The sequence below is a fragment of the Hipposideros armiger genome, unplaced genomic scaffold, assembly GCF_001890085.2.
Source record: "Hipposideros armiger isolate ML-2016 unplaced genomic scaffold, ASM189008v1 scaffold_276, whole genome shotgun sequence".
NCBI lineage: Eukaryota > Metazoa > Chordata > Mammalia > Chiroptera > Hipposideridae > Hipposideros > Hipposideros armiger.
Window position 1 is genome coordinate 1,867,973 of NW_017731626.1, and position 11,908 is coordinate 1,879,880.

At 38.7% G+C, this 11,908-nt stretch overlaps 1 protein-coding gene across 1 annotated transcript in view; it reads left to right on the top strand.

Annotated features, from left to right (window-relative positions):
- Positions 1–11,908, top strand: part of FAM81A (family with sequence similarity 81 member A) — a 46,378-nt gene that overhangs the window by 15,977 nt on the left and 18,493 nt on the right. Inside the window, exon 3 of the mRNA XM_019657525.1 lies at positions 4,392–4,510. Coding sequence (XP_019513070.1) covers positions 4,392–4,510 — 119 coding nt within the window. The remainder of the gene's footprint in view (positions 1–4,391; positions 4,511–11,908) is intronic.

Genomic DNA, 11,908 nt, shown 5'->3' on the forward strand with positions numbered 1-11,908 from the left:
CTATCTGAAGTGTACCTGGCGTATAAGACGACCCCCCACTTGGAGGCATATTTTTCAGGGCCAAAAAATCGTCTTATACGCCGGCAAATACGGTAGATACAAGGATGGTTATTTTTATGAATTGAATTAATTGTCCACAAGACAAAGTAGAAAAAATGGTGAAACGTAAGAGCCAAATACAAAGAGAGGGGAAAAAAAACTATGAGGAAAAATATACAAGACTTGGAATACAGATCCACGATACCCAGAATATGAATAATAGGAGTTCTAAAAGGAGACAAACAGATGAAGAAACCATAGTTACACAGAACATTTACCTGACTTAAAAAAAATCTGAGCCAACAAATTGAAAAGTTCACTGAGTTCCAGGTAGAATTGAAAAAAAAAATTTTTTAAGAGTCACAGTTAGGTGGCTCTTTTATATTTTATATTCTGAAAATATTCAGAATATTTTATATTGTGATATTATATTTTATATTCTGATAAGATTCCTGAACTCCAAAAATGAAGAAAAAAAATCTTACAAGTTTCTAGGTACAAGGAGCTAGGGTTCCTGTCAGCCTTGACATTTAATGGGAGGAAAGGCCTTTAAGTCAAGAATTCTATACCCTTTCAATTTATCACTCACCCTTCAGGGTGAGGGAAGGATGATTATCGACTTGGTGGGAATTCAATCTTTCATCCAAGTGCCTGATCTGGGGAAAATGCTAGAGAGAAGACTAACCAAAACACATTGAGTTTGCCCAGAGACCCTAAGATAGGGGAAAATGAAAAGGAGACGTGCAAAGATAATCAATGGCCCTTAAGAAAAGATCTTTTGGGTTGTTGGAAAAGTCATGATATATTTTTCTATGTTTTTCATTGCAAAAATGCGTCATGACTTTTCCGACAACCCAATATATCATTTCATGTAAATAGGTATTAAGAAATGCTTGGAACTAGGTCATGGAAGTGCTAAAAAAGAAAAAAAATATTGGAATAGAAGAGACGTTCTACAGGCAAAATTCTAATGATAGCCCAACTAGAAGTATCGAGTTATTTTAGCAAAACCTAGTTGAGGTGAGGAAGGGCAAAAGGAGAGAAAAGTAAAATCCTTTCAAATAAGTCATCTGGGCTTGAAGGATGGAGTGAGGACAAGGTGGTATAAGTGTCACGTGTTGAGTAGAGGGGGCGTGTCTCGTGGGTAAGAACAGAGCCTGGAGTAGATGTGGGTATGTTTATGAACGTTGGGAAAAGGAGGGTAACCATTCATGGAATAGCAGTGTCCAGGAACATTCTCCAGTTAACAAGGGGAGGGAAAGCAAACAATGGTAACTTGATTAAACTAATCAAAATCAGAAAAAGGAGAAAGGAAACAATACCAAAAAGCAACATAAATTGTAAATATAAAGTGAGATGAAGGGATGAATGAAAACACAAAATAAAGCAGCATAGTGTCATGATTGAAAGCAGTCTGTGGAGCCAGACTCCCTGGCTCAAACCCCAGCTCAGTCAGTTTTTGACTGGGGCTTTGGGCAAGTTCCTTAACTGCTTTGAGGTTTCACCACCTGAGGAATGGGGATGATAATACTGCCTCATAGGGTGTTGTGAGGATTAAATGAGTTAACATACCTAAAGCACTTAGAACAGAGCCTGGTGTACAATTAGATCAAACGAGTGTTTGCTTTATTATTTCTAAAGCATAGTATAAATGTTAATATTAGGTAAGCTGAAACAATATTAAAAGCACTAAATCACGTAAAGAAGGTTATTATATAATGGTTATGGCCACTTATCATAAATCTGTAAGTACCAAATAAAATGGCAGCTAAATATATATTAACAAGTATTAAAAATGTGATAACTTGATGAAAATACTTTACAGTAAGAATTCATAATGCCTCTATCACAGCTGGAGAGATTCAGTAGATAAAAATACGTAAGATCTAGGAAAAAACGAATAATGGAATCAGCAAATTCAGTCTAACAATTTTAAGCCTTTTGTTCCTTGAATAGCTTTTTTTTTTAAGTTAAAGTTTATTGGGGTGACAATTGTTAGTAAAGTTACATATATAGGTTTCAGGTGTACAACTCTGTAACACATCATCTATATATCACATTGTGTGTTCACCACCCAGAGTCAGTTCTCCTTCCATCACCATGCAGTTGATCCCTTTTACCCTCCTCTACCACCCTTGAATAGCTTTCCGCATGGAACATTTAAAAAATCAATCATAACTAGATGGGAGGAGGTTGGGGGCTGGGTTAGAAAGGTGAATTAAGAAGTGCAAATGGGTAGTTACAAAACAGTCACCGGGATGTGAAGTATAGTATGGGGAATATAGTCAATAATATTGTAAAAACTAGACTTACCGAGGGGATCACTTTGTAAATTATATAAATATCTAACTAATGGACTGTAAACCTGAAACTAATGTAAAATAATATTGAATGTCGACTATAAAAATATAGTCACAGAGATATAAAGCACAGCATAAGAAATATAGTCAATAATATTGTAATAACTGTACAGTGTCAGATGGCTAATAGACTTATCGGGGTTATCACTTTGTGAGTCTAATCACTCTGTTGTTTCATGTGTCTGAAACTAATAAAAAAAATCAATCATGTGCCACAATTTGAATGTCTTAATACATTCAAAACATTAGCTATATTACAGACCATGTTTTTAATCATAATCCAGCACAATTAGAAACAGTAAAAATGATGAAAAACACTTAACTGCTTGAAAATAAACACAATTAAGTAATCCTTAGATCAAAAAGGCATTCAAAACTGAAATTAAAACAATAAAAAAGAAAACACTTCACAACCAACCTATGGACACAGAAAACATTATACTAAAAAAAAAAAGTCTTCATTATTAAAGAAAAAATAATAAAAATAAAGGAACTTAGTGTTCATCTTTTAAAATTAATAAAAAAGAATACAACAAAAGAAAGCAAGCAAGAATTGATAAAATTTAAGCTGACATCAAGCAAATGGAAAAATGGTTTTAAAAAATGGTTGTAAGGGAACGGATACAAGAAACCAAAAGCTTTTTCTTTGAAAAGAGAGAGAAGGTGGTAGTGGTGAGGGGGAGGGTGAAGGACAGAACATGGTAGAGGAAGTGGGGTGGGGAGGAAGAGGTGTTTTGCAAAGAATAAGGACATGTTTAAAGGAAACATCTGAACCCTTTGCTTCTGAGAGGTCTCCTGCTACCTAGGACTCAGGTTTTCCAGTCTTGTCTGTCACAGTGCTTCAGCCTCAGAGTCTTTCCTGTTTCAGGCAGGCAGCTTTGCAGAGCTCTGGAGTCAGGCCACTCGGTCAGGCCTGGCTAGCCACTTGCTCCCTGTGTGACTATGGACGTATCATTTCAGCTGTTTGTGCCTCACTTCCTGGTGGGTAACATGGGGGTCCTGCGTGGCTCCCTCCCGGGGGTCCTGTGTGGATTTGGTCCATGTCAGTAGCTCCTACTACATGCTCAGTAAGCCCCAGGGACAGCCTCATCATGTCTGTAGTTCCTGTGAAGATTTCCCAGGAGGGAAGCTGCACGAGGTCGTGCTTCTATGTTGGGTCACTTAATCTTCTGCTTTCATTTCATGTCTTTCCTATGAGGCACCGTTCTGCCAGTCCAGTATAAATACTGTTATCAAATAAGTACTGTTATTGTTATAGAAAGAAGACTGGCATTTGCTGTGTACTAGGCATTGTGCTAAGTGCTTTATATGCATCATCGTATGTACTATTCACAGTGGCCTTAAATATAGTTACCATTCCTATTATCAGATGAGGAAAAGGAAGCTCAGGAACTTTACACGTTTGCCCAGGATCACACAGTAGGGGGAACCACAATTTGGACCTGTTTGTCTGGTGCCCCCCTCCCCTCCTTGCTCTTGGTTTATTACTTCCTAATAAATATAAGGATTGACTATCAAAAAATAGCCTGGAAGTGGTGGGCAGAGCTTTGAAGTATATACTGAGTCCAGGGTCCTTGTCTGGGCCTTGCCTCTCCTGCAGCTGGACCTCCATCAAGCCATTCGGCATCCAAGTCTCAGTGTTTTTATTGGTAAATTAACGGACTTGGTGTGATCCCTAAGGTCTCCCTCTCTTTCTAAGCCCCTGGTTCTCTGTATATATCAGGTGACTGTTAAAAAGGTGCCTCTTAGGGGCTGGCTGAGTGGCTCAGTTGGTTAAGAGCTCACTCAAGAATTTGAGCTCTGAGCAACAGTGGTTTGAATCCCAGCCCCAGCTGAGCAGTCGCTGAGCAGCCGCTGAGCTGCTAACAGGTGGCAGGATGGCTCAGCTAAATAAAATATAGGTGCCTCTTACTTATGCCCAAAGTATGACATGGTTTTGTGGCATCATGTAAATTCTCCAGTGATTCCCTTGTGGTTTTTTGGGTTGCCCAGGTACTCCAGGAGCAGATCCGTGCCCGAGACAACATTAGCTACGGAACTAATTCTGCCTTAAAGACTCTGGAGCTGCGTCAGCTCTCTGGTTTGGGAGATCTTCGAGGGAGAGTGGCAAGGTAGGTGGTCAAATGTTTGGGACTCTACTCCTCAAAAGCTGTTTTTCATAAACTTCATTTTAGTGGGGAATATATTCATGATGCCCCAAAGTACATTCTTTGCATCCTTCTCATACATCCCCTCCTTTGTCCATTAAATCTAACGGTGGGAGTTAGACCAGGTTATGAGCCAGCCGTGATTTCTTGTGTGTCTGCGATTGGAGTTGTGTGTGTGGGAGGAAGTGATGGGGCTGCTCAGCTGACCTGCGTTGTTGGCAGGGGAAGATTATGTTTATTGAATCCAATAATACAAAGGTGGGACTTAAATTTTGCATGTCTTTTTAAAAATTTCATTTTTCTTTTAATTTCTTATTATTTTTCCATTACAATTGATATACAACATTATATTAATTTCAGGTGTACAACATAGTGATTAGACCTTTATATACCTTCCTTACAAAGCAATCACCATGATAAGTCTAATATCCACCTGGCACCATATGTAGTTATCACAACATTATTGACTATATTTTTATTTTATTTTCTGAAAGTATTGGTCCGTGATAGATTGTAGATTTTAAAAAGAGCTCTTTCACCTCAGGTAGTATGAAAAGTGCTGCTCTAATGCCTCACTACTTAAGTTGTGCTCGGTGGACCCACACAGCCTCTCTGTCACCTGGGAGCTTGTTAGAAATGCCAGCAGTCCCTAAAGCATTTACTGGCCTCTTCTGCCCTCTGCCGCTATTAAGTGTCAAGTACAAGTGTACACAGGAGTTGTGGAGCTCACAGGCAATTCAAATCAACCTGAGGTGAAGTCGAGAGTGGTCTGCAAAGGGTGGGAGTAGAAAAAAGAGACTCACAGGATCCAAGGCGTCGTTGAAGCAGAGGGCAGTAGTGTGAGGGTGTATTTGTGCAGGCCCCTGAAGGGCCTTGCATGCTGGGCACGTGTATTTGGTCCTGCTGGATGAACATCAGTCTAATAGCAGAGGGCTCCATGGAGTGAATAAAGGCCTGGTTGACCACTCTTCTGTGGTTTTTCTATCCTCGTTCAAGTGAACTCCAGTCTCCTTAGTGTGACCATTGGGGTGGAAACACTCTGAACTCCTCACCTCTCGTCACCTTTGCACTGTACCTTTCAGTGGTGATCCACTGCTTGAAGCCATGGTCTCCTATCTCCTTGCCTTTGCACATGCTATCTTTATACCCAGCATGCCTTTCCCCCTTCTTTTCCAACTTCTAGACAGCCTTTAAAATCAGCTCAAATGTCACCTCCTCCAAGAAGTCTTTCCTGATACCCCACTCTCCGGAGCTCCCCTAGCATTCTCTGCTCTATTTAATCTCTCTGTTGTCTTCACTGTCTTGGGGTGGAGTACTATCTTTTATTTTTTGTGTCTGGAACAGTGTCTAGAAAACAGTAGATAAAAAATGTTTGTTTGGATGAATGAATGATCTAGAAAATCAATGTAATAGGATGGAAAAAACGAATTCCTTTATGTGGAGATCGACTTAAAAGAACCCCCAGCTCTGTGAAACTTCTCAGAACAGTGAGGCGTTAGAGGAACTTCAGAGTTGCAGGGCAGAGTAAGGGCTGCAGGAGAACTTTGGGGATCTTCCCTAGTCACTTGAGTTGCAGATGAAGATTAAGTGAGGCAATATATGTAAGAGGCTTGGTGCAGTGCATGGATGGTGTGAACATACAGCAAATGGAGCTATTATCGTTATCTCAGGGGCAGCAGCAGTAAAATTATCCTCAGTGGTGAAATCATCCTGGTTCTAATTACAAAATGGAGAAATCATTTTGAAATACTTTTAGTAATTTTACATTTTTCTACTGCTGTTTCTTATTAACTTCTCTACCCAGCTTGTTCCTTCTCTGTAACAAATACTTCTCCTTGGAAACGACCAAGAGTGTGTTCTGAGCACCACATATTTTTGTTTTGTTTTGTGGCTATATTCGTCTTTCCACTATAGTGCTAATGAGACATTGATTGTTGAAATAAACTTGTGAAATAAAAATTCTTTAGCAAAGTTTTGGCTTTCTTGCATTGATTATGTTATTGTATTGACGAAGTATATATGAACTTTTTAAGCGATCTCCTTAAATTACTAACTAGCCTGCTATATTGTTTCAGATTTTATTCTGTAGTGTTTTGGATCCGTTGGTGATATAATTGATGGGGAACTTGCCCTGACACCCACCTCGTGGATCCAGCTCGGAGGGCCCAAGGGAGAGTCACCATTGAAGTGAGAGATACCCTTACCCCCGCTAAGCATAGCACACCCTACAAAGGACTTTCTCAGAGTTACCCATTTCTCTTAAAGCAGACCTCAGAGAGTTTAACTTTACCATTCTTACCGGAATATTTGGTCTGTCTTCTTCATTTTTCCAAATCTCAGTGGCCCCATCCACTTTCCTCTGTGAGGTCTGTTGCATGGTGCCAGAGACTTAGAGAAGTATCTGTATACGGAGGCAGTTGCAGAAGTTTCCATGAGGTAAGCAAGCCCAGGTGCAAAGAAAAAATAGATAAATTGGACAGCATCAGATTAGAGATTTGGGGCTATTATAAGTAACACTGTTATGAACATTTACATACAAGTTTTCATGTGGTCATAAGTTTTCATTTCTCTTGGAGAATATATCTATATCTATATCTATAGATATAGATATATACTTAGGAGTTGAATGATAGGGTAATTCTATTTTTAACCTTTTGCGGAACAGAACAGCCAGAGTGTTCTCCAAAGTGGCTGCACCATTTTACGCTGCCAGCAGCAGTGTGAGGGCTCCAATCTCCATATCCTCACCAATACTTGTGTGTCCTTTTGATTATAGCCACCCTGGTGGGTGTGCAGTGGCGTCTTGGGGTTTGGATTTGCATTTCCCTTAATGGCTAATGGTGCTGAACATCATTTAATGTACTTATTGGTCATTTGTATCTCTTCTTTGAAGAACTGCATTCAGATCCTTTGCCCATTTTTAAATTGGATTATTTGTCTTTTTCTTACTGAGTTGTAGGAGTTCTTTGTATATTCCAGATGTAATTCTCTTATCAGATATATGATTTGAAAAAAATGTCCCCATTCTGTTTTCTTTTCGTTTTCTTGAGTATATTTGGTTGTTTAAAAAAGTGTTTCTTTTTATTTATATTCTCTCCTTAATGAAACATTGTCATTATACCTTCCTTTACTTTTTTTTNTTTTTCCCTCTTGGTCTTTATCTATTGCACAAAGTGGAAACAATACTGGAAGTTCAGAGGAAAATTTTCCGTGTAGCACGCTGTCACTTTACCTTTCTAATGTTTGTTTTTAGTAGTTGGATAATGATGCATCTGTTGATTCAACATATTTATTGAGCACTGGCTGAGGTGCTGAGGATCAGTAATGAAGAAAAACAGACTCTGCTCTTATCCTTGTGGAGCTTATAGTCTAGGGAGTGTATGAGCATTAATCAAATAATGACTAAAATAAGCATTTACTATATTATTACTAATGGTGATAAGTGCTTTGAAAGAAAGGCACATAACTGTGGTAGGCTGAATAATGGTCCCCCACATATCACCGCGTCCTAACCCTTGTGAATATGACATCTTACATGGCAAAAAGGAACTTTGCATATGTCATTAAGATTTCTAAATCAGTAGATTGCCTTGGGTCGTTTGGGTGAACCTGATGTAACCCTTAGAGTCCCTGTAAGAGGGAGGCAGGAAGATCAGAGTCAAGAGAAAAGGCCACGTGACATAGAAGCAGGAATTGGAGTGATGTACTTTGGAGATGGAGGAAGGGGCCACAAGCTATGGGAGCTGGAAAAGGCAAAAACATGATTCTCCCCTCAGGGTCCCCAGAAGGAACCACCCCTGCTCACACCTTAACTTTTGTCCAATGAAACTGATTTCAGACCTCTGGTGTTCAGAACTGTAAGAGAATAAACATGTTGTTTTAAGCCACCAAGTTTGTGGTAAGTTGTCACAGCAGCCACAGGAAACTAATACAGCAGTGCTTTGAGAATGAGTAACAGAGGGCTGGTTGTAGGCCTCCCTGAAGAGGCGATGATGTTTGAAGTAAGAGCTGAAGAATGAATGGAACTCACTAGGTAAAGAGTGAGGTAAGAACACAGGGGGTGAAGTAGGCTATCTGTGGAGAAATATGGCGTAGAGAAACTGCAAGATGGCAAAGGTGGCCCAAACAGAGATGTGAGGCTGGAGAGAATGCGGGCCCGCCAGCAGGGCCTGGTAGGCTAGTCAGGACTTTGTGTTTCTATCTTTGGAGCAGTAAGGAGCCACTGCAAGATTTTTAGCAGATAAACCGATATAATCAGATATATATTATTTTTTCCATGGACGTTGATTGCACTTGGAAATGGATCACAAGGGGCTGAAGTAGTGGTGGAAACATCAGGGGGCACTGTTGCAGTACTAGGTGGGAGAGGTCTGCACTACGGTGATTTTGAGCTATCTAGTTAGTGCACTATAATTTGTTANATCGCGCCACTTGGCCAGCCCCTTCCTTTACTTTTTAAAGCATGTTTTCTTTATTCCTTTGATCATGTTATATTTATAATGGCTGCCTTCAGTCTTTGTCTTTTAAATTTGACATCTGTGCTCTCTCACAGGCAGCTTCTTTTGCCTGCTTTCCCCCCTGTGTATAGCTCACATTTTCCTGTTTCTTTGCATGTCTCAAAATGTTTAATAACAGGACATTTTAGGTAATGTATTGTAATCCTGGATATTGACACACACCCCTGGGTTTGTTTTTGTTGTTGTTTGTTTATTTGGTGAGTTGGTTGGACTATTTTAATGACGTCTATTTCCCCTGCAATGTGAAGCCTCTGATGTCACTCCGCAGAGGGTGCACCATCACCCTGCAGTGACAGTGGTGTTAGCAAGGCTCTCTTTGACTGTCTCCTTCCTTGATGTTTTATTAAGCTGTCTGCCTCTGTTGGTATTACACCCAAATCTTATCTCCACTAATTACTGACAGATTGCTCTGCTGTTTTGTTTGTTTTTTTGTCTTTTTTTTTAGCTGAGCCATCCTGCCACCTGTTAGCAGCTCAGCGGCAGCTCAGCTCGGGCCGCAAATCGAACTGGTGACCCTGTTGCTCAGAGCTCACACTCTTGAGCAAGCTCTTAACCAACTGAGCCACTCAGCCAGCCCCTGCTCTACTGTTTTTGATAATGCCCTGGAACATAAATTGCTCTATGGTCTAATTCGATTAATTTATTGCCAGCACTTAAGAGCTTAAGGACGCATATATACAATAATTATGTGTGTATATATGCATGTATATATTATAACATGGAAGATGAGTAATTTAATATTTTAAATGTCATTGCTTTTGGTGTGCTATGCCACGATATCACAAGCTGTAAGAGTTCTGTTTAAACATGTTGCCCAAGTCATACCTGTTGCTAGACTTTTGGAGCCCTGTTGGACTTTTGACTGCTCTCCTGTCATCCCTGATCTGATGGCCAAGCAATAGAGTCATTCTGCCACCTGATGGCCACAACCAGGAAGTGTACCTGGGAGATAGCTGCCCAAAGACTGGAAAAGGGAAAATTTGGAATGAGTACATTATTGGTTCATCTGTAATATAAAACATCAAGGATGAAATAGGACAACAGATTCATTCCAAATTCTTGTTTAACTAAAGTTACTGAGCACGCACACAGCTATGTTAAAGCCCTAAGTCTGTCTTTTATGACTGTTTGTTTTATGAAGAGACAAGAATGATGTGTTTGATTCAACTATTAGCTGAAATAGCCATATTGCTTTCCCCCTTCTTTATATATATTATTTATTATATATAAATATGTGTTTATATATAATTTCAAACATAAAAAATGTGCAAGTTTCACCATTTGTTAACTTTTTGTTCCATTTACTCTATTATTCTTTCATATATAAAATTTTCTTCTGAAACATTTGAGAGTAAGAATAACATTGTTTTCAACATAAGATAACCAGAGTTGATTTCACTGAGTATGTTTTCTGGTGGGAGGCTTTGGTATCCACCCTGTGTCCCCCCCTGCATCCCCGCCCACCCTGCCCCGTTATTTATCAAGGTAGGTATGTGTACTGTGATAAAAAGAAAAACGGAGGCTCGCCAGTGCCATCTCTGTTTTACTCCTTAGAGGTAACTAACGCTAGCAATTTGGTGTCTGTCCTTTTAGGATTATCTCATACATCAGTTATAAAATAACAATTCATCATTGTAGTAATATAATGATTTGCAGCATAATTACCTAACAGTGTGATTTTAACTTTACAGAGTATTATTCGTATTATTCATATTTCCACATGACAATATATTGTGGGCCTCCTTCCAATATGCACATAGATCTAGTATGCTTTTAAATTGAATATAGAGTATTCTGCTACATGTATGTACCATAATTTAAAGTACTTAACCACTCTTCTATTAATGGAAATTTATGTGGTAGTATTTTTGTTTCCAAGTGAGACACAATACTGAAGCCAAGCTATACCTAGTGAAAATAGCAAGCCATGAGCTTTAGGATAATTTTGAGATCTTTCCAAATAACTTTTTCAAACATATTCTGTCCCTTGAACAGCTCTGTAAAGATGGTGCAACTGGTCTGATGTAGTGATACCTCACAGTTTCCATCCAGTAAACTTATGTTTGGATTGGAAAATAATGCCTTTCTATAATATTTTCATATTTCGTGGTATGTTAAAACCTCAGATTTACACAAATATGATTTAAATAATATTTTGCTAAAACATCATGAACTCAAAATAAAAAAGAAAGGTCTGTATTTGGTGTCATTTTTAACCGTTATTTGTGAAATGGAGATGATTCACAAGGACTAAATGAAATAACATATGTCAAATATCTTGTACAGTGCATGGTATGTAGTAAATATTCCTTATATTTATTCATTCACCAATATTTATTGAGCCTCTGCTGCAAGGCAGTGTGTTGGGCACTAGAGTTTTAGTGATGAAAAGCCATCAGCCCTCCTTACATGCAGTTTATATTTTATCTAGCAGGGAGACAGACATGAAACAATTTTCTGTAAAATAATTATTTAATTTCTCTTACGATTCAGATAATTTAGTTTGATTTTTCTTTGCTCACAGTTTTGTTTCTTTGGGGTTAATACCTACAGAGGGTGCCAAAAAAATGTATACACATTTTAAGAAAGGAAAAAACTGCAGTAAAATTGTAATGCTCAATATACACCCATAACAGAAGATGAATACAAGTCATGTGTATACATTTTTTTTTGTCATGTGTATACATTTTTTTGGCTACCCCGATAGATTGAAAGGTACATAGAAATATATTTATCTTTAAGATTTGGGATATATACTGCCAAGTTGCCCTCTAGAAATCTTGTAAAATTTATTTTCCCACTTGCATTCTACAAACTGCAGTGTATGGGTTTAACATTAAAAAAA